At 41.7% G+C, this 23921-nt stretch overlaps 2 protein-coding genes across 4 annotated transcripts in view; one reads left to right on the forward strand and one right to left on the reverse strand.

The window, feature by feature from the left end:
- osy (oskyddad) overlaps positions 1 to 23442 on the forward strand; it is a 44234-nt gene extending 20792 nt beyond the window's left edge. Inside the window, exons 3-9 of one of the 3 annotated variants that reach the window (NM_001300613.1) lie at positions 9768 to 9927; positions 10456 to 10718; positions 10934 to 11027; positions 16454 to 16881; positions 17070 to 17289; positions 21418 to 21595; positions 21664 to 23442. In NM_001300613.1, coding sequence (NP_001287542.1) covers positions 9768 to 9927; positions 10456 to 10718; positions 10934 to 11027; positions 16454 to 16881; positions 17070 to 17289; positions 21418 to 21595; positions 21664 to 22418 — 2098 coding nt within the window. In that variant the 3' untranslated portion in view covers positions 22419 to 23442. Of the gene's footprint in view, positions 1 to 9767; positions 9928 to 10455; positions 10719 to 10933; positions 11028 to 16291; positions 16361 to 16453; positions 16882 to 17069; positions 17290 to 21417; positions 21596 to 21663 lie in introns of those variants that run through there. The other 2 variants (NM_001038982.2, NM_001038981.2) reach the window with 2 other exon arrangements.
- Positions 5144 to 6327, reverse strand: Nil (Nilkantha). The gene has a single exon (NM_143215.2). It carries the CDS (start codon positions 6298 to 6300, stop codon positions 5185 to 5187), a length of 1116 nt encoding a protein of 371 aa, NP_651472.2. The 5' UTR covers positions 6301 to 6327; the 3' UTR covers positions 5144 to 5184.
- Positions 23443 to 23921: the final 479 nt, after the last annotated feature.

Here is a 23921-nt window from a genome sequence, read left to right on the forward strand (position 1 = left end):
CATTTGCTGTCAGTGCTGTGATTTTGTGCTTAATTTGCTTAAGCTGCGCTTCATTCTTGGCTTTCCGCACTCCCTCGACCTTTTTCCCAGACCATTCAAGTGCACTGAGGCAAATTTTGCAAGTATTTAAGACTGCTTTCACAGCTGTTGGCTTACTTGTAGATAGATTGTGTAATGCAGATTGTTGACGGTACAAATTTTCGTTATAATAATAAATGAATGTCGAAATGTTATCTCTTATAGCATACAAAGACGTACGATGAACACCAGGAAAGATTGTGATTTTTTCCCGTGAATACTGCGGTTGATGCGGAATGGTCGGCTGCTGTCAATGTTTATCCGTGTTAACGCTTTTCCTCTTTGCGGCCACGCACTTAAAATGCTGGTAATTTGCTGTGCACAGCAATATCAAAATGTCAGGCTCTCTTTCTTGTGATACCGATGCATCCATCAGTCAGTTGTTCAGTCCCTCCGTCCTTCAGTCAGTCAGTCAGTCAGTCACTCAGTCGTTCAGTGCGGCATAGTATGCGCTGTTGAAAATTAACAATTACGCACCGCAAAAGGAGGCGGCGGTAGTGGAAGTCCCGTGTTGTGGGTTATAAAAATAAACTATGCCGCAGGCATTACAGCGGAAACGGAAGTGCGCATTAAAATTGTGCTCGGCTGGCATGTGTGTGTATGGACCCGCAATTAGCAACTCACACGTGCACACACGGTTATGTGTGTGAGTAATTAAAACGGAGTGTGCGCATTTAATAAGTTAAGCGTTCTCTCACCAAAAGCGACTTGTACACTGCACCGATACCTATGATTATGAGACCTGAATCGATATAAAATAGTACAGTGAAAGCATACAAAAATATTTAATATACTTAAAAATGTCTAATATACTTATTAATTATGAAATCAGTTCGAAAAAACACTTGCTTGTAATCTATGAATTTAACCTATTTTCTATGTCTTTAGTCGTCCTTTTCCCAAGTGTAGATCGCTGTCCAAACATGACTGGACAGTCAGATACATAGTTGCTGTCTGATTTTTTATGTTCATTTTCCAGTAAAGTGGACTTCGTGTATAAATCAGGTGTGCCACACTTTATGTCCTTTGATAAGGAGGGGATTACCCCAAAAGGATTATGGGAGGCAAGAAATTACAACTATTTGGGGCGAAATAAATATTTAAAGTGTAGTAGCTGGGCAAATAAAATAGTGCAGGCTGTCAGGCAGGATAAAACTTTAACTAGCTGGCTTCTTGCGATGCCATGCACCCTTTTTATTTCCACCATTAGAATACATTCCCCATTTAACGGCACATAACTGGCGGCCTTTTTTTTTGTCTGACCTTCCTTCAACATGGCGTATGCGCAACTTCCGGCAGAAATATTACATAAATACGAAACTACAGAAGCCTGCATGGCCATAATGGCAAAATAAGCAATTAAATTACGTTGGCCAGCACCTTTATTTATATTCTGCATCGCCTCAGGCGAGCCGCAAAAATAACAACGGCAGTGCTAAGTAGAAAATTTCCATTAAAATGGAATTATGTGCGTCAAAACTGAATTTGCATTATTTAGCAAATGAATTTTATTCGCTCATTGTTATGCACCCCTGACAAAATGGCTGCCATTGCAATCGCTAAATTGTTAATTACATGGAATCTACGCGTCCAAATTGCATGGGAATTTTCCAATTGGCTTCGCATCCGCACGCACAGCTCAATGCGATAAATTTAAATAAATACCCACACGGACGTAACTCGGATCCGTTTAGTTTGTCAATAGAGCTGCAATGAATCGAGGCTTACGACATCAAAAAATAGTAATTGGCATATGTATATACAGAGATACAACCGATGTTTGAAGCTGCACTCGATGCTGCTGCGTGTTCTATGCAATTTGTCTTTCAGCTGATTTTGTTGATTCACGCTACATTGTCATGATTTCATTTAGCCTGTAAACAAATGCCCAAACAAAAGGCCTACACTGTGATTTATTTTGCGAAATAGAAATGGCTGAACATTTGTGCGCGCAAAGAAAGGAAGGCAAAACGCTATACCGTAATTAAGTGGTTTCAACTGATTAAATTTTGAAAATGGGCAGCAGAAATAACAGTAAAATTCAGTTTAAATATGCTTAGAGGTATGCTACACAATGTGTGTTTAATCAGATAATAAATTAACCTTTTTTTTTATTTAGGGAACAAATATAAATTAACTCTCACAAAAACTAACCAGTTTTTGTTCTTTACGTATTTAATAGAAAATAGGTGATTTCATTAACATAAGGCTTATGGTATAAAACCATTTGTCGAGAGTGTTAATGTAAAAATGTGTTCGGTTTAAAGAACTCGTAAAAAACAATTTAATGAATTCTATTTACATATATTGATTAATAAATACAAAGCCGAATGGGATAGCAAGCTCAGCAGTTTTGATAAATTTGCTCATCTTTGCTGCTGACTTTTAAATGTATTTCTTCCTTCCGGATGACCTAGGGATATTTCGTGTAATTTATATAGACTTGCCCCTAGAAGTTAGCACAAAATTAATGTCTGTCCTTGAATTTTTCATAAACTGCCAATTCAACAGAAAGTTAGCGGGTACACGAGCACAGGGTCCTCTGAAACAGACAGATACGGGGAAATCGCGAAAAGTTGTTGGGAAAGTTCATTTGAACAGAGTGGGCAGTGAATTCTTTTGAAAAGCATCTTAATCAGCAGTAAATTCAGAACTAATCAGTGGCACCATTGTTTGGTCCTTCTTCTGCATTTACTTTCCTTACAAATTCGCAATCGAAGTGCCTGATCACATACTTGTAACCAGCGCATTAGCAATGCCCGCAATTCGAGCCGGGCCAACTTATTGCAACATAATTACAACTTACAAGAGCTTCGATGCATATTAAGTTCGTACAAGAGGGCGTATGAGAGATGCAGCTAGGTCGAAAAAAACCTGATGAGATTGCTGAATAGAAATTCGAGAAAAATTTAAAACTAAAGCGACATCACTAAGTTCCTGTCTTCATAAATCCTAACCAATCATTTCTATTCTTAGAATAAGCTTAGAGCTGATATTAATTCTTTATGGACTTCCTTTTTTTTTATCAGCGAAAACTCTTTAAAGTCTTTGAGATTTTCGGAAAGTTTCTCACATCCTATCCTTTGACCACAATTCATTTATAATTCGTTTTCTTGTTTCTGCTGGTAACCAAATTAAATGTAATTATTTCCTAAACTGTATTATCTCTCGCAATAATTGTGTTTAAATGCAAATTAAATTGCAAATATTTGAAATTTCTCTGCTCATCTCTAGTCGTCGAGATTCTTGACTATCTCCGTTGTCTGGAGCAGCGCATTGAACTTACTTTTAATTATGCTGGCCACATGGACACGGACATTGTTTGCGCTTTGCTTGGCTCTTGGCTTAATAAATTGCAATTGTTTGCAAGCCAAACTTTGCACGTCCCTCTGATGGCCCAGTTCTGTTGGTTCCCTGGCTGTGTGGATTTTGTAATTGGTTTGGTCTGCATTTGACAAAAGGAATGAAATAAAAGAGTCCGACTAACAGCAAAAAAATGTATTTGAACGCAAGAAAGTTTAGCATTATGGCCAGCAACGGGCGGCAAACAAAGTTTTCGCAAACATTCAGTCGCAGGAAGACCGTTTTTTTTTTTTTCGTGTGCGGTTAACGAAGCAAATAGAAAAATGTTGCAAATGTTGTCGACCGGCCCGAGCCAAAGTCAAATATTTGGCCAAAGTTCCATAAACCAAATGACCAGACAGTCCGAAGTTAGAACAAACTCTCTGTCTGATTTTGCCATTTAATAAGCAATTGTCGTGCATCCAAGAAAAGTTGATTAAAATGGCAAAAGCCAGTCTAAAAATGAAAACAAAAACTCAAGAGAAACTATTTGAATATGCGAAACCTTCGGAAAATTGTCTAAATTATAGGAAAATAACGATATTTTGGTCACTGATATGCAACAGACACGCTGCCAGACAGAGTAAACAAACAAACTGGACATGAGTGCATCCAGCCAGGGTGAAGGGTCTTCTCAAAACCAGATACCAACCAAACTGGAGGACTGGGATGCAGGACGACCGGAGGATCGGGGCCACATGTTATTGTTTTCATTTGTTTCTTCATGCCAGAGCACCCGCAATCTACACTCGAAAAAATTGGTTAACAAACGAATATCGCGATATACAATTCAAAGAATGCTTCCTTAAATCCAGAATGCATACTAAGTAGCCTATTTTCTATGTGTACTTCCACAAAACGGACTCACTTGACTAGCAAAAATATTTGGTTAGAAGACGAAACACGAGGAGCAAATAAGAAACATAGGAAGGAACAAAGAAAGCTATACAAATGCTGACTCGGCAACCGCAAGTAATAGGCCAAGTCTGGTCGGGAGTCGAGGTAACAAATAATAACCGAGCACTTTCCTCTTCCGCTCTGCAATTCTTTTTGCCTTATTCCTGTCGGACTGGACATGGAATTGTTTAAATTATTTACACAAGCTGGAAAATTAAAATGGACAGCTGCTGTTCGGGGGCTGAAAACGAAAAGCAGAGAACAGTGGACCAGTGGAGTAGCTGTAGCAGTCATTGTTATGACTGTTGCAACTGCTTGGGTCAAGTGCTGTGTATTGCGGCACGTACTGTACATGGGTGTGGATTTTGTGGAGTGGACTGGACTGGACTGAACTGAACTGAACTGTACCAGCAATTGCCCATGCTGTAGTTCATAACTTTTCATTTTGGCCCCTCTGTGGCACTCCTTCACTTTGTCTTTCGGGGCTTATCCTTTGTGGCAGGCAAATTTTAATTATTACCAGGCAGCCGAGAAAAGGTCCGATTGCGAATCTGTTGCCAAGTCTGAGGTTTATGAGTTTGATTGTTCTTCAGTCCGCAGGCATTGCGTATGCGTAATGCGTACGTCTGTATCTAATTGAAAAAATCAAGTATATGCCATGTTGTGCCACTACTTTTGGCGAAGCACAAGCTGGCAATTGGATGGCCATAATGCACAGCTGTTGCTACATAGTAGCACACTTCCTTCGGCTAACAAAATGGGAGGATTTCTTCGGAATAAGATAATGAAGCGAAGAATACACTTGGAAAATATATGAATAACATTAATAAACTTTAATTTACTTGACTTATGTGCTCATCAAATATTCTACATGGAAAAATAATCATATATTTCAGCCGGAGTATCTGGAAATTTCTCGTGGAAAGCTTGCTCTATAATGTAATATTTTGCATAAAGACCACCGCCAGGTGGTAGATTTGGAATGTTAATGGCCATTCTTTTCATCAGTCGTATAAGTGTTTCAAAGTCGTGTATTTCGTGCTTCTCAATCACTTCCTTGGTTATTTGCACAATAGTTTGATCAAGACTCCTTTCGGCCTTAACTGCATCCATATCGACCTTTGGTGCTCCAGGCAAAAGTAGGAGGAGCAGTGTCATATTGTCCCTGCTGCCTTTATGCAGGCAAATATCCAATACGCTGTTAACAATCATCGGCAGGTCATAGGTCACCAAAAGCCGTGACCTAATAAATTCACAAACCTCGCTGCTAGTCATCACATCCCAAATGCCATCGCAGGCTACAACTATGAATTCATCGTGTTCGGACCGATTGCAAACTATTATATCAGGTTCCGGAGACACCATCTGATCGACAGGAGACTTTGAGCCATCATTCTTGAAATCATAGTCACCGAAGGCCCGGGAAACTGCCAGAGTGCCATTTATCCTTTTAATCATTACACTGCCTCCGGCATTTTGAATGCGTTCTTGTTCTTTGGGAGAAAACGGCTTGTGATCAATTGTACTGATGACAGCTGCTCCATTTCGCGATATCACTGCACGCGAGTCACCACAATTGACCAGATATATTTTGTCCGGTGATACAAAAACACAAATGGCCGTCGAGCCGCCTTGCTGGTCGTGATACAGCTTCCTCATATCCTCATCCAACTGCAGGAAGCCCTCTCGTATGCCAGCCTCGTATTTGTGCTTCGAAAAAGATTCGGATTCCAATATAGTACTCATTAGATGTTCAGCGCAATGCAGTGATATTTGACTGCCAGCGTGACCATCGAACACCGCAAAATATGACCACGTTGCGAAGGGATCCTTCAGCCGGCAAGCAGCCGAGTGGCTATCCTCCATTTCCAATCGCCAACCTTGCATAGAACTTACGCAGTATCGCAGCCCATTCCCATGACCCTCTTGAGCCTGCTTTTCAGTTTCTGGTTTTTCCAAGAAGCCACCCATTTTATGACCCATATGATTTTTACAAAGTCCCCGAAATTTCCTTAGCTGTAGCTGTATAACAATAATTTGAAAATGAAATTTGGAGCAGGGCTTTTTAGAATCGGTTTTTCTTTGTGTAGGCTGACTTCTTGTTTTCTGAAGCATATAACTTTCCTCCAGAAGACTGGAAGTTATTGCTTTTGCAGTATCGAACCATTTTTGGCGTGGCTCAATTAATCAATGACAATTCAATTAGCATCGAGTCCATAAGCACACAGAAATCCCACTCACTCATGGATGACTTCTATTCCGAGTACCCCGAAAACTTTCGATTACGGACATCTTTCGACGCCGAACTACCGAATAACTGAACAGATCGGTATGGGAATTGAATGGCCATAAGAAAAGTTTACCGTTTAATTAGACAGGCAAATAGGCAGCAGGGAGCGTTACAGACTCGTTGAGAGTCTAAATGTCAGTTAGTTCGTTCCCCCGGCACGGCTACTTCTACTGCTACTGCCATTCGGTCGCATTCGCATTCTGGCGAACAATGAGCTAAATTTTCCATGGAAAACTACTAAGTAAGCTTGTTAATTAAATACGCATTACCGCCCCTGTAATTGCCTGTGACGCGCTGCTTAGCAACAACTACACCTACTAATGAAATGGGGTAGTACAAGGTGCGGAATGGGCTGAAGCTTCAGCGGAATTCCCACTCCGGCATTGGATGGGGGAGGACACAAACTAATTGTTAAAGTCAAGTGCAAAGTTTCAGCGCCCTAACCATCTCAGTTTCTCTCCCAGATTTTTACCCGTGCACTTGTCAATGTGTCACGGCAAGGTAAATGAAATGATATGGGTGCTAAGTTTATCCTAGAGCTATTGAGTAAGCAACTACTTATTAGAATTTTAATTAAAAATGTTTTTGCTCTAAATAAAGTGATCCGAAATGCAGAGAAGCCAACTTTGATTAATGGTAAAATTAAGCAAATGGTAACATCAATTAGCCAATGTGGCAAAAAACTTATCTGTCGCTAAAAAGTAATTTTGAAATCAAATACGAAGTAATGATCCTTGCAAATCACGCGACTTGCCAACGGCAGTCTTCAATTAATAAGCGCATAATTCATTCCCAACGAAATGCATGCCAGGCGACCTAATTGCACACACTAATGAACTAATGTACGTTGAAATCATCAATCACGGCCATCCAGAAATGAATTGCGGAATGCATCAGACTCAGACTAAATGCCGTCGCAGCAGAACAGCAAAACAAAAAAAAAAAGGTTAATGGGTTGAAATATCAACATCAACTCGGGTCGTCAACGTCAACGTCTGCATCGCTGCTTATTGTTTGTTTTCACTGTTTTCCTGCGGGCAAAACAGCAGACCCAGCTGAAGGTGGACAAAAACAGGGCTTACTAAGGGGCTGAAATATGCGCACACCGCAGGTAAATGTTGGTAATTTGTGACTTGGAATTCACTTTTTCAGCGTCTGCTTTAGAGTCCCTGCATAGTTTAACGGCAGCGACCTCTTCTAACACGACACTTGCCCATTTAACGCTTTATGGCATTGCATTTATGCTATGCGATATGCAAAAAGGCAATCGCATGCAAAGCAACGGAATTTGCCACAGGAAACCGAAATAAAACTGGGCGGGAATACGGAATTGGCTAGCGGACGATGAAATCGCGACAGCCAGAACAAAACGGGAAAAATATCACTCAAAAACATTACAGGCGAATTCAATTATCCTGCCAAGGGCTATGACCAATGAAGCATATGCATCGATCGCAACCGGAAAATATCCTTGTAATACAAATTCAAAGCCATTTTTATGTTTTTTTACCTTTTACTTTAAACGCTAAAAAGTTAATTTTATCAGAATTATTAAAACTTAACAACCTGACTTTGAGCTTAATTAATAATGTTTGAACATATTGAACTTTTCAACAACTATTCTCTTTTTTCACTTTGGTTAAATGGGGTTTTGCGAGTTCCAGGTTATTTTCGCATATATTTTCAAAACTAGTCTCACAAAAGTTCATTTGAGATGAAACACCCAATTAAAGCCAACAAATTATCCACTTTTCGTTAGTTTTATCTCAGTGCTTCAGTTTAGTGGAGTATTTAATCATATCTGGCTTCATTGTCCAACTCGATGCTTATTTTTCCCACTCACCGGTTTTATCCAACCAACCCCCTTTTTGGCCAACTCGGGTGTCCTTAAGCTGGACCGACCAGAGCTGTGCTTTTATTTACCCCTTTGGCTTTTGCTTTGGCTTTGGCTTATACAAGTGTGGCTCTTTCTCCCCCACCTGCAATCGACCTGCATGTTATTCATGGCTAAACACACACCTGCTCACCCGCCAGCACACCCGCCTGCACACCTTAACCGACCTCAAACCGCGACCCCCGTACCGTTCGACCCATGACCCCTGCGCCATCTAACTGCCAACTGCCAGACCAACAATTTTCTAAACTCGCGCGCTGCGCACGTAATAAAAAATACGCCAACTTGGGTAAGGTCGTCTAGGGGGTGGTAAGTGGGCGGTGGGCGGAGGCTGACTGGCGCGCTAAGCTGTGCTAAACATTCCCTAAATATATTTTGCAACAGCTCCTCCACACACGAGATAAGCGGCGCACATACCACACCGACCTGAACCTGAACACATGAAGATAGTGTGGGTGGAAAATGTGGGCTGTACGACAAGAGCGCTGGAAAAATGGGGTGGAAAATGGGCGATGGAGGGAAAAAGAGGAGCTTTGGGCACTAAGAGAGCGCTCAGAGAATACCGTGCACCGAGCAATGAAACTTTTTGCGCCTGAATATTTTTGCAAAACTATTCACAGTTGATTTTTCACCTGATGCTTTTCATCCTTGTGCCTCTGAAAGTAAGGGCCTATGTGTGTGTGAGTGTGTTGGCTTGTATCTGTGTGGGCAACTGCACCTGCCGCCGAGTCTTTGTGTGAGTGCTTAAAATATTTGATCGGCATGCACACACGGGCGACTCCTTGCCCGAAAAATATCCGACTATCTGACCAGCAGTGTTCTGGCCTCCTTTTGGGCCCAACTTAAATGCAGTTCCAATGCCAGTTGAATTTTTCCGATAGGTTTGCCCTTTTTCCACTGCCGGAATTTACAGATTTACTTGTAATTATCCTTCCTCACAATCCAAAGGAATTTAACCTGGGAATTCAAAGGGGATTTTGAATTTGAATGGGTATAAAGGGAAATGGGAAGGACAGCACTTCACTTCTACGATATATTGAATGCATAGAAAGATTACTAAAGAACGAGTATTGGCTTTAGCAAAATGTTATTTTAAATTAATGATAGGAAATACCTTTTTGGTTCTAATTTCCAAAATATTAAGTTTTAATAATAATTTTGGGCGAATCTTGCATATGAGCCACTCCTGCTGTAGGTTTACATACGTGTTTACCATAGCTCATTACGAAAACGAATTTAAGCTCAACTAACCGTGTGCAATTGCAGATATGGTCTCTTGGGCGCATCTGGATGCGGGAAAACAACGCTGCTCAGCTGCATCGTCGGACGACGTCGCCTTAATTCTGGCGAGATTTGGGTACTCGGCGGGCGACCCGGATCTCGGGGTTCCGGAGTGCCTGGACCCCGGATTGGCTATATGCCACAGGTGAGTTGAGCTCGGCCAAACTGCGCCTGCTACCTTCCATTTTCCACCTGGAAGCTGCTACATTTTTCATGTGCCTTTTATTATCCCATGCCCAGAGGCGAGTAAATTAAATCAACGCAATAAAATGGTGAATGCACAAAAGAAAACATTTACCCATAATGAAAAGAAGGAAAACTTTTAATTTCACAATCCATAGGAATAACTCAACTGTACTAAAATTTGTTTTGTCTAAGCAACAGCGCTGTCAATTTTTAACGAAACAATTTTGATTCCCTTTAATTAAATAAAAAAAAATAAACATAAATTATTGTCTTGCTAACCTTAAAAATATTTCATCAAAATTATAAATAAGGTTTTTAGGCTTAATCATTATATTTGGGGTCTGAAAAAACTCAAATTTTCTGTTGGGAATAGTGGAGTGGAGTCATAAACCAGCGAAGCCGGAAAGCGGGCTGTGTTTTTAGAAGGAAACGGTGTTCAGATGGTGAAAATTTATAACATCCGAATTCCAATTTTGGTTTATTGCAGGAGATAGCCCTTTACGGCGAGTTCACGATGCGTGAGACCTTAATCTACTTCGGCATCATTTCTGCCATGTCCAAAGGCGACATCGAGGATCGTACAGAATTCCTTCTCAAATTACTTAATTTGCCAAATGCCTCCAAATTTGTCAAGAATCTGAGTGGCGGCCAGCAGCGGCGAGTGAGTCTGGCGGTGGCTCTGCTCCATGAGCCGGAGCTACTCATCCTGGATGAGCCCACAGTGGGGGTGGACCCCGTTTTGCGTCAGAGGTGAGTCCAGAACTAAATGGTTGTTACACTGGTACTAAATGAATGATTTAAAAAATAAAATGTTATTTATCTTTTTTCGAAGTTGACGTAGTATATAATAATATTTATTTCCACTGAAGCTTCAGCTTCATATATTTATTTTAATACTTAATACACACTGTGCACAATTTGCATCTAGATGACAATTGATTAACTCTTTATTTTTTTGATTGCAGCATCTGGGATCATTTGGTGGACATTACGAAAAATGGTCACACGACTGTGATAATCACCACGCATTACATCGACGAGTGTGCCCAGGCGCATATGGTAAGTAGTCAGAGGATTTCCGGGTAAATGATAAGCGGGTGGGGACGAAGGGATTTCGGTGGCGCTGTGTGGCAAGCAAGTGTCAATGGCTCTTGGCGCCCACGCATTGTTCGTCCGGGTGATTTATGATCAGCCAGCACATCCATGTGTAATATGCGGCGTATGAGCAATATTATGCTGCCACTGCCAAGGTGAAAGTTCAGCTATCAGCTCCGGCGAGCGCTGTCAACATGCGGCGCTAAGTGCTTCCGCCTGCCCCTTGGCAAATTGGTATCCTGCGGCCGGCTGCAACAAATCCGTGTCCTTTCCGAAAATAAAAAAAAATGAATGGCCAAAAGAGGAAAGCCGTGGAGTACAATATTACTGACGGCTGTCTTCTCTGTTGACCCATGGCCGTGGCACGATTTACGAGGCATTTCCGAGCGAGACACATTGCAAAAATTTACTTCAGATTTATTTATGCCACCAGCGAAACACATGAGATCTGTATAGGAAAATATAACTGCGCTAGTCATTTAATGCGTGCAGCAAACAATGAACTCTGTCGTTTTCAGGCGTAGAAAAAAGACAAGAATAAATCGTGACAAAGCTCGCAAACAAACGCCCATCACAATGGACATTTGGATAGACAGATAGATACACGGCTAAAGCGACAGGCTGAGATACAGATACTTGGCAACACGCACGGGATATGCACACATAAAACAAACAGAATCCTTACCCAGAGACACACACGCAATCTCAAGTGGAGTGTGAGATGCATGAATATATCAATGACAACACTCTGGAAAAGATTGATGTGGGGAGCGTCGAAGAAAGTGTGAATTGGGCCGAAGATCGACACTAGAGACACTCTACAAGGGGCCCGTTTAATTTGATTGATAGGGTGCAAGAAAATATTCATCAAAATGGCTGACTTTAAGGAACATTTGATATTACAAAATGTATTACAATTTTTATTATTATCTGATCATAATTGTATGTCTTAACTCTTCGCGGGTATAAAAAAAAATGGGTTTAATTACAGGATATCATAAAGGTAGAAGTCTTAAAAATAAATTGAACCATCTATAATAAACATTAAAGCTGAAGATGTTTTTTCTAATAATTTCGTTTGGCCATGCTTTAAAGTTAAGTTAATCACTTGGCTTGCGAATCAATATATCGATTCGATAGAAATGATTGATTGAGGCAAGAAGCTATTAATCAGCAATATGTGCCGAGAATATTTATTAGTTTGAAAATATATTTTTGCCAAAATACCTATTTACACATTAAATGCTCTTTATTACACATAACTCAAATCAAAGCCTTTTGGGTCCGATTCCCCGATTATGGAAACAATCAGACTGTTCTGGGGCTTGATCTCTCTAACACCACTTGACCCCCAAGGACATTCACGGTGTTAAATGGCTCACATGCTGTGCCGCTGCCAGCAATTGACAACACGTTAACGCCACCTCCAAACCCGCCACAACCCTTTCGTAAGTAAACAGCATACCCCATGTGATGCGCCGGATGGGAATCCGTTGTCATGCCGCTCTGCCGCCGAAAGTCATTGCGGTAAAGAGTTATGGCCAATAAACAAAATCACTGGCAGGAATAGAAAACTCGCCTTTGTTTGCGGGCAATCGGCATTCAGCATTTGGCACTTGGGAATCGCACTGGGATTGGGTGTCAAGCAAAACAATCGACTGAGCCGCAGTCCAAGTCCATAAAACATGGCACAAGGATCGGAAACGAGGTATTCTGGCCAAGTTAATCCGAGCGTCAGGCGTTGAAATGTGAATTTAATGCGAATTGTTAGACCAAATTTATGGTTTATGGGTTCTATAAAAAACCAACTTGCGGAAGAAGTTCCCATACTAAGTCCCTATATGCAAAGCCCCTGGGACCACGACCACACGGAGCGGAAAGAGAAGTTGTTGTGTCTGTGTAACTTCTGGTGACAGTGTTTAATTGCTCATATTGAACACGTGTTGGCCTCGCAGCTCAGCTCAAATGGAACAGCAAACGGGTCTCAGCTTAGATTGTGCACGCCTAAGTTGGCTAACAGGAAGGAAACACTGTAAAAAAATGAAAAAATTTTATGACACGCCCATATTTCAAGTACTATTTAAATAAGTACGTTTTTGACTACATGAAAGGTTATTTGTAGGTATTTTAAAAACACCACAAAACACCTACACCAACATCTGCTAAAGTAGAGCTCAATGCAGCACAGGCAGACACATAAATTTAACTGCCCTGGAGCCTGATTGAGTGAACCACTTCAGTGGAAACCTACATGGCACTTGATCTATTTCCCACCCCAATGCCAGAAGCACCTTAAAAACAGGGGCTTTAAAGTGATTATTGCCTGCTGGCAATTTATAAGCTGAAAATTCATGTGGCAATAAAAACTATATGCAGCATGGTGGCAAAAACAGCTATTAGTTTTTTGATTCTACTGCTGCAGCGAGGATGCGATGCACTCAAACAAAAGCAGGGGCATTAAACATAATCGTAAAATGCATTTACGACTGCATCCCAGAGTGTTGTTAAAACTTTGCCGTGCTTAAATTCGGTTATTGTTATTTGTATGATGCAGAGATTAAAAGTTTTATTTTAATTGAAAAATATTTATGGACATTAAAAATTTGTACGTGTTTGCCGGTATGTGATTGGGGGTACTCTGCACATATGCAGCATAAACCGTTTCTGCGGCATCGTCTTCACAATTGCCCAAACATTTTTATCATAAAAGTTTAATGATTGAAAGGTTTTAAATATAGATGTATATAGATATAGGGCTATATATAGCAGCCGAAGAGCAATCCTTTAAGCTAGCGAAATGGGCCACAGATGGATATGGTTTTTGTGGTAATTGTAACTTTGCTCTTTAATGCTGATTTTTAAATAACGTGATGGTAAATATTGACTAATAAGAACTTTATATTGGCAGTATACAAGTTTCTGGCGTGTAAAGTAATCCTATTAAACGATTTTCAATACAAACGTGTACATTTTTTCCCTTAGAGCCAATAAAGTAACTCTGTAGGAAAAACTGGTTCAAGATTCCTAGTGGAAAACAATTTTTAATTTTATTGCATAAATACAGAATATTTTTCGGCTTCTGTTCAACAAAAATTTAACACCTACGTTGACATTGGAACCCACATCAAAGTGGGGTCCGCATTATGACAAGCCTCAACGCCTGCAGTACCGTCAGTGCTAGCCCACAAGCACCCACTCAACCTTCCCACTCAGCAGCAAACCACGAGGTCAACCAACTCGTCCCACACAACAGAATCTCAAATGGCTTCTAGTCTCTTGCTCCTAACAAAGTGCAGCGCTTCACTTTTTTTGACAGACATTGCTCCCCAAATTTAATGTCAGCACTGCTGCCTTTGCCTTTGGCTCTGGGGAAATTGTTGGTTGGCCCACAAAAAAGAAAAGAAAATAACAGCGTAGGAAAAAAGAAAGCAATTGAAACAAAAAAAGAGGAAAGCCAGGACAAAAACAAAACAAAAAAAAAAACAGAGAATCGCGTATACGCCACATGGCCACACAGCAAAGACACAGGGGCGTGTCTTCGCCTGCGACTGTCCCCAGTTGTACATGCAGCACTTTCTGCTCTAATAAATGAAATCAGGGAGCGTAACATTATGTGATGGATATATTGTTACGAGTGCTCTACTTCACCGTTTACGGGGGGGGGGGGGGAGCCCACGAATTCCCTCCTGGTGCGCCTTTAATAGTTGATATTGTTGCATTTCCTCTTGTATTGCTGCCGTTTTTCCGTTTTTATCCTTATTGTTTGTCGCGTAATTTTCCGCATGTTGCCTTTGAACAGCCAACTCAAAAAAAGACACAACCGAAATGCAAATGGACAGTTGAATAATTGCTAAAGCTGATGAGTGACGGGAGATACACAATAACCAAGAAAAAATATCATTACCAACTGGTTTTCCGTTCGCTGATGAAGTGTTGATGTGTTTCAACCGCTTTGATTGCCACTTTAATGCTACGTTGCACGTAGCGTGCCATTAAACATTAAGCTGCAAGAACGGTAGCACAAAAAACTATAGGCTTACGGATTTTATCGAGAGTTTTGGGTACTTTTTTTTTTATAAAACATGAACGATTTGGAGATTAACAATCCACATATTATTCTGTTGAAACTAATTGCAAAGGCTTACGTAGATTTAAGAAAGGCTTTTGTTAATATCGTAACGTAAGTAAGCAAATGTGGCTTGTGTAGAGAGCAAATTCAATATTATACAAGCAGAACACTAATGAAAATGCATCGAGCATCCTTATGTTTCCAAAATATTCAGATCCTATGTAAATTTAGGGAATTTCAGATGAACATCCAAGATTTATTTTGCCAGCTGCATATATTCTAGAATAAATTTCAAGCTCGCTCACATCCAGTAAGTGCCACCTACGAACCCAGCCATAAATATCATGTGCATTTTTCAATTTCCTCTTCGTGCCGGGCACGAGGCGAACGGAAAATTATTTATGGCATGCAAAATTGCCGGTCATAATAATGCATATCACATAGTTGGCCAATAAAATTACAATTGGCTGCCTCGCCAGGAAGACCGTAATTTAGTTTGCCATTGCAATTCAATTAAGACGTTAATTGGCCCTGAGAAGTCGAAAAGACAGTCGCCAGTCGAATTGCCCAAACACACAACATGCTCTGGGGGAAATGGGTGATTTCCTTCCTTGCTGCCCAAAATCCAAAATCAGGAGCCGAACGAAGCCAAATCAAGTGGCAAAACTTTGTTAGCTATGTGTGCGAGTGTGGTTTATTTAGCATAGAATTTGCCTGTGCACTCGGAAAAATCCGGGCGTAAAATCTGTACAAGGGGTTCTGCAGGATCCAACCCACTCATGTGCATGCCTAATGAAGTCATCCATTTGATGTGGAACTGATGAACAAGCAGCGTCTTCTTCATGGCAAACTTTTCCGCTCGCAGAGGGGCTAAGGGGATGACGGCTGGTCATGTGCGGACACAGAAATCAATTAAGTTAATTTCCGCACGTTGCGTGAGCAAGGGATTACGCCGAGCATTGGTAGTCGATAAAACTTCATCGACACATCCACAACAACAGCGCCAGGAACAGGAACAGGATGTGCATAGAGGGCGCAAACTTTGACAAAGATTCAGAGACGCGGACATGGACAAGGACAAGGACGACTGGCAAGTCGCATCAAAGTCGAAAAGTTAAATTGGCTTGACGACACTTTGCCATAGCACGCTCCAAATCAATTGAGTGACAAAACAGGGATCTTACACAAATCTATTTCAACTTAATTTCGAGAACACTCGGATGTGCTAGTAAGGGCAGCCAGCCTATTTATTAGCTGGGGGATATTTTCAAATAAAACATTTTTTTATAATTATTTATTTTATCATCTATACAATTTTCAGATCGGTCTACTGCGTGGTGGAAAAATGCTGGCAGAGGAATCGCCGGACTATCTGCGTCAGCAGTATAATGCCGACTCGCTGGAGGATGTCTTCCTGAAGCTCTCGGTTTTGCAGAACATGGGAAAACGCCGCCGATCGTCGATAGCTCAGGAAATTGTGGAACAGGTAACGGTGCCGGCGATCTCTAATCCCGCCTTGGACATGTCCGATGAGCAGCATGCCGCCGAAATTTCCGGCGAGTTCGGTGACAACATTTCAATGTCGTCCGCGGCTCGAGATCCGATCAGTACAACCGCACCCGCAGCTCCGCCTTTGCCACCGCCCCAGGAAATACCCACATCCTTCTGGTATAATCTACATGTGATGCAGTCGCATCACCTGCACGCCCTCATCTGGAAAAACTTCTTGTGGATGATGCGCAACGTGGGGTGAGTAACGAAATTCTGAAAATTATCAAATATTACCGATCAAATAACTGAATTCATTTGAATAATTTATTTCAAACGAATCTCGCTTTTTCATCAATCCAAGCTCAGCATACTTGGGTTGCATAATAATAAACCGAGGACTAGTAACCTCATCAATTGCTAACCATCTTTGGGTGATTTTTCCGCAGGGTGATGCTGTTCATCGTGGGTCTGCCCGTGGTGCAGATACTGCTCTTCTGTTACGCCATCGGCCATGATCCCACTGGCCTCAAATTGGCCGTGGCGAATCACGAGATGTCGGGGGAAATGATTATGGAACAATTCTGTCCAGTGCACACCGGATGCAATCAGACGATGCTGAGCTGCCGTTATCTCGATATGCTGGTCAAGAACAAGAGCATGGTTGTGGTGAGTGCAATGCAAATTACCTACTCGACTTCACCAACGCCCCCCTTTTTGCAACCCCATGGGAGCAGAAGGACATGAACAGTGGGCAGGATGAAACGGAGGATGAGGCAGTGGCAAATGCAGATGAAGATGCAGCTCCCAGCCCGGGGGTGCAATATCAGCTGTCATTGGCTTTTTGGTTAAATTGTGCAGTGCGAACTTTACAATAACCACTCATGTGGCTTATATTCAGAGCCCCCGATTCGAATACGTTCGCCCTGCCGGCCGCTCCTGTAATTTATTTCAATTTGTGTGGACAGCCGAGTGGCTCCCCCTGTTGGGCCCGAGTGGAGGCTGGTGCTGCCGGGTCTTCAATCTACTGCACACATCATTTCGCCCTGCCGCACTCCTAAATCAACCCCCTCCATATACTTGCCTTTGTCTTGGCCAAATCGCCAAAATAGTGCTGCCTACTTGACCATTTTCTGTATACTATTTGGCTATCTTGAGGATCTTAAGTTGTTGAAATCTTAAAAACGCCTGAGCTACAAAACGATTTAGAATATGGTTCGAAATGAACATAAAAAATTATTTATATTGAAGAAACCTAAAAACTATATCAATATATATATATTTTTTTGGATATTTTTTATATAATTAAGCTGCTTTTTCCATACCAAACGAACAACTCTGCTCGTGGTCCTTCTTCGATGCAAAATGAAGAGGATGCTGGCACTGACTCTGCCTCCGATGTGGCCGTTGCCGTTGGTGTTGGGCGAACACAAATTACAGCTGCTTATCTTTGGCACAGCAACAACAGGCCAGTCGGTCGAGATCATCAATAAATTTACTGCCCTGCCATGGGCGGCGATGGCCAGAAATAGTGGGCCAGGACAGAGCAGAACCGTATTACCGAGGCCAAGAAAAGCCGCTTGTGGCAATTTATTGCAAATTACGCTTCAAAAACAAAGTCGCTTTTGTTGCCTAATTTGAGTTTCGTTTCGGTCGAGGGCTCGAGTCCTGGCTTATGATTCCATGCATTTTACATTAGACACTATTATAAGCATAATAACAGTAAAGAGGCGCTGAGAGTGTGGGTATTTTTACGATTAGTTTGCACAGCATTCATGTAAAATTGAAACTTCTTAGCGAGTTTGTTGTAAATTTCTGGGGAACTCGAGGATACTCTTCTACATAGTCCTTTCGCGGAATCCGTTTCGACAATCAATTGCGTTCCGATGAAAGATAATAAAACAAAATCAGCATGGAGACCTCAATGTCCAATCAAATTATACCGCCAACAGACCGTGACCTCCTTAACTTTTCGAAAATTTTCAAATAACAATATAATAAAGACCGCAATAATAAGGCCAGCAACCGTCCGCATGCCTCAACTGGCAATTTGTGAAGAAAACTTTTTACCTTTGGAAATTGAAAAGCATCCCCAAACCGCTGGCTATCAGACTAAATTTGTATAACTTCGGACAAAAATAAAGGAAAAATGGAGAAAAAATAATACGCGACCGTGTATCTTTAGGCCGCATCAAAAGACCCAGAACGAAAGAAGGGGGAGCACGAAGGCAAAGTTAATTTTGGTCAATGAACAGCGTATCAACGTGCCATCAGCACTTTGCTAAAACCCTGCCCCGGCTTACCTTCCCAAAATCCTGTGGAGGATTGAAGCTTCAGGCAGACCTCAAGGGGGGGTCAAGAAAATTTGAATTTTTCTCGTGTATTGAAGTTGAAGCGTTGCTGTTTTTTCAATACCACTTTTCCAAGACGGTTACGTGGTAGTGCAGTAGGGATTTAATGTTTTTATCGAAAAGACCTTGTAATTTCTAGGCAAGAGACAGCGAAAAACAGCTGTTGAGCCTATAGTAATTAAAATATAATTACGTAGAATAGGAGTATAGCGAATTATTGATTTTCTATTTGCATATTACTTGTTTAACGCCGAAAAGTGTAATTTTTGTGACTTTTGGTCCTTGCGATTTTTATTCGTATTCAGAAAGAGAACTGAAAGGGTATAGCGATAATTCTCGTTGTCCCTTGAATTTTTCCGACCTTTTTGCCTTGTGGTTATGTTTTTTCCAGATCAAAAGCATTTCCTTTACCCTTGTCTTGGCGACACTAAAATCGCCCTTTTGTGTTGTTTGGCCAACCTCCCAATTTTCTGAAGGCAGCTCCCTGAATGGTTGCAGTAATAATTTTATAAACTTCCCCCACAGCTGGGAGCCCGAAAAAGAAGTCTTAATTTATGGGAAAATTGAAAAACATATTGTGGTCAGCCGATGTCGTTGGCTGTTGTCCTTGCTGCTAATTAAAAGTTCATTAACCATGAAAATGTAGCTCATTAGTGTAGAATCTGGGCAATTTCATGCTTTTCGAGGTTGCAGAAAATCTTAGATATCCTGGTAGAAGTAGTAGTATTCTAGAGACTAAATCTTTTTAGAATCTTTTAATGTACAAATAATAATTTTTACACTTAAAAATGCTTTTTCAACTCTTCGAGCATTCAAAGCATTTTAATAATTGATTTAATCAAAGCTCATCAATTATTTTTGTTTCAGCTAAAATCCCTTTTTTACTACGCTTCTGATGGTACTTGATTAGCGACAAGCTTTTACTTGAAGAAAGTGCTCGAAAGTGCATCCTTGGCTTTATTTTTTCCCTAGCTAGAGAGATTTTATGAGCGAAGTTAAGGCAAAGTCGAAACAAAAATTGCCAAGGTAGCTGTGGAAAGTTTTTCTCCCAGCTCCTTTCGAGCTCATTTGCGTCGGGCTTCTGACCAAGTTGACTTCATTTGCGCATAGTTTGTGGCTCAAGTTTGTCATAAACAATGTTGAAGTTGGGGTTAAATAGTAGCATAAAAGTTGTTCAGGACCTACAATTTGATTGTCAGTAGCCAAGGATCTTGGCATTATAATTTATTCCAGGTCTCTTGTGTAAAACCCAACCGAATCTCTAGTTCAGGTGAATTCAAATCCACTCTGCGCCACATAGTTTGGCCAAGACCCGCACTCACGCACACATCCCTTTCTGGGCCATCAAATCTAATGAGGCCAATTAAACCACACACTCTAGTGTTGGCCCCAAAATCGAGGAATGTGTGCGCAGCATTAAGACGGCAATTGCGTAAATTTCACGCCTGTTTGCGAGGCGTCTGTCCTTATGCCATTTTCGTTTAAATAACTGCAGATCGAAGCCGCAAAATTGCCCGAACTAAGCCCAAATACAAATGCCAATACACGCAGCCTGGGTTTTGTGGCCAGGACTTTCTCCCTCGGCTGTGATTGTGATTCCTGTGGCTGTTGTGGCACATAAGTGACTGGCAAAAGTTTAGGCAAAGTTTTACGCCCCTCCAGTTCGATGGTAACTTAATAAATGTGTGAGCACTTGCCGGAACTAGCTCAAGATCCTTGGGACTGCTCTACTTTCTGGTGGCTGCCGCTGCCGTCGCCTTTGCCGCTGCCAGTTCATTATTTATTTCACAGCGAAATGAAATTGTTACAGATAACACAAACAACATATTGTTGACAACAAGGAGAACAGGGTCCGCAAAAAAGTAGGCAACGAATCGCAACGCAACGAAAACGCCTCTCCTTTGTTGTTGATTTGTTTGCCTCGCTGAATTTATCGCCCGGCGCAAAGTACGCACATTAATTACGGGGAGTTACTTTTATTGTTGCTACAACAGAACGCCCCACATGCAGCAAACAATGCGACAGGAAATGAAGCGGGACGCACAAAGAGACAGCTCACAAAGCTGCCAAGAAAGGAAGTGCCGTGGGCAGGAACCCCCGAATCCTGTCCTGACTGCCGAGTCCTCGAATCGCGACATGCGTTGCTCAATAATTCAACAGCTCCAATTTTAATTGCACGGCGAAAACAATACCCAGCCGTTTGGCATCTGACTGGCTGGCAGGTGCAATGACTTTTTAAGCTAATTGAATGAGCATTTGATTGACTGCTGGCGTTCACCGACACGGCTGCTCACCTAAAGTCTCGAAAGCACTTAGATATTTTTAGATGAAAATGTCTGCGGTTTTCGATAGGTTTATATTCCTAGAAATGTCAAAAAAACTATAAAAGCTATTTTAAGTAGTGTTATCTTTAAACTGTGCAATTATGTTATTACTTCATTTGCAGCAATATGTGACCGACGATGAAATGGCTTACGAAGAAGTAAGAAAAGGTAGAGCCTGGGCCGCCCTGGTAATCCAACCCAACTATACCGCATCTCTGATGGAACGCGTGGAGGATGGTCGGTATGCCGAAGATGGAACTATTGAGTCCTCGGACCTAGCAGTACGAATGGACTGGTCAAGTAAATATAAATGATAACATAGTAGTATTAAAAAAAAGAGAAATTAATGGCTTATATCTACTTTATAGATCAACAAATCTCACAGTTGCTGTACCGCGATCTCCAGTACACATTCTTCAACTTTGTGGGTGACATGCTAAGCGACTGTGATGTGAATCCGAAACTAGGTCGTGTGCCCGTGGACTTCCAGCATCCTGTTTATGGCTATCGCAATCCCAATTTCACAGACTTTGCTGCTCCCGGAGTTATCCTGACGATCATCTTCTTTTTGGCCGTGGCTGTTACCTCCGGAGCTATGTTAATTGATCGGAATGAGGGCATGTTGGAGCGTTGTTTGGTAGCTGGAATCACGGGTCCGGAGATTCTTCTCTCCCAGGTGGTCACCCAGTTCACGGTGATGCTAAGCCAGACGACCTTCGTACTGATTGTCAGCTTCTACTTCTTCGAACTTACCTTGGTGGGTAACATATGGCTGGTGGTGGCACTCTGCATCCTGAATGGACTGTGTGGCATGAGCTTCGGATTCGTTATTTCCTGTGCTGTGGACACGGAGCGAACTGCGACTTATGTGGCGATGGGCTCGTTCTTGCCCATCGTTATGTTGTGCGGCATTATCTGGCCGATCGAGGGCATGTTCCCGCTTCTGCAGTTCTTCACAGCCTTCCTGCCGCTCACCAAACCAACGGAATCAATGCGATCCATACTGCAACGCGGCTGGGGCATCGACAATCCCGTCGTCTACAATGGGTTTATTTCCATTTCTTCCTGGGTTCTGGTATTCCTCGTACTTACCATCCTGCTGCTCAAGTTCAAGAAGGGATAAGAACTTCTCTTGGGTCTACACGACACAGGATGAAAATGTGATGTTATGTTGGAAGCTGAAATCTATCTGTCTATCCCAACTTAAAGTAGTGATTGCTTTTGGCATATATTAAGGGACTTATCATGACCTCTAAATTTGCATTAATTCCTGTGCCTATTTCTTATGATTTTACTAGGTTTTAAGGGTAGACTTACGCTATCTTAGCCAGTAATTAGTCTTAGCCTTCCCTCACTGGCAATAGGTTCCGGATCACCACTACTACTAAGTATGGAAATTGTTGTGCCTTGTAGAATAAGCCTTCCCATTTCATTTTACTTTCATCCGCATTCAACCACAAAACAACATCAAAAAATTCTATTTATGTTGTAAGCTCGTGAACAAAAATTTCAAAAGTTTGAATAAATTGATAGAAAAACTTTGCCGAAATTTACCTCAGAAATTATTGCAGAGAGCTTTGCTTTCTGTAATTGTGATTTATTCACATAGGAGAGAGCAATGTGATTGCTCTGATTGCACTTGGTGAGTCGGTAAGCAAACTGACCGAAATGTCCGGACTTCGGACTTTGGACTCCGGACAAACGGCAGACCAAGTTGCTGCATTGTCGAAGTTGGTGCCAAGTGGTCCTGTGGTCCTTTCAATCAGTCATTGGTTTTGCCAATATTTATTTACCAAGTATCTGCAATCAAAGACCTCAAAAAGAAAAGACCCCAGTTCGGGCCACCGCTCAGAGACCCCTTCGCCCGGGACATTATTCGAGGACCTCCCGTTGGGAGATGGAATGTCAGGGGCGATGTCATGGTGGCTCGTTTTCGACACATTTCACATTTTGTGGCAAAATCAATTAAGCCGGAAATGCATGTAGACCATGGACTGAGTGAGTGAGTGGGTGGTAAGGTGGTTGGTACACAGCATCCGCTTAACACGAAAATTCAACTTAACAAGCGAACAAAGTGCCAAGGAAGCAAGCGGAAAGAGTTACTTCCCAGGTGCACTTGAAATAAATGCGAAACTCAGTAGATCCTTAATCTGCAGTGCAAGTGTTACCAAAATGGTTTTTCATAACAAGGGAATTATAAGAATTGTGCAATTTTGAATAGCTTAAAAAGGTAAAAATTATGTAAAATTCTGAAACATTTTTTCTGAGTGGACCAACGGCAATAAAAAAGCAGAGACGCGCACACACACACATGCCGACTTATGCTATTAGGTGTTACATATGCATATGTAGGTCAGCCAGCATGGGGCGTGGTTGGAACAACACTAACTGGATCCACATGTCGTCCGGTTCCGTGACTGCCGCCCTCTATCGAACTGCATCGATGCCAGAGCTGGGACTCAATTTATCCGTTCGATATGTCCAGTGGCACCCAGTCCACTATCCTCGCAAATCAGTCAGACATTGAGTTTCCACAGGACTCCAGTCCAGAATGGCGCCCGATACGTGTGTACTTACTATTAGATAACCGTCAGCAATCGATAACATTTCAAAGCATCAGCCACCA

Source organism: Drosophila melanogaster, chromosome 3R, assembly GCF_000001215.4.
Source record: "Drosophila melanogaster chromosome 3R".
Taxonomy (NCBI): domain Eukaryota; kingdom Metazoa; phylum Arthropoda; class Insecta; order Diptera; family Drosophilidae; genus Drosophila; species Drosophila melanogaster.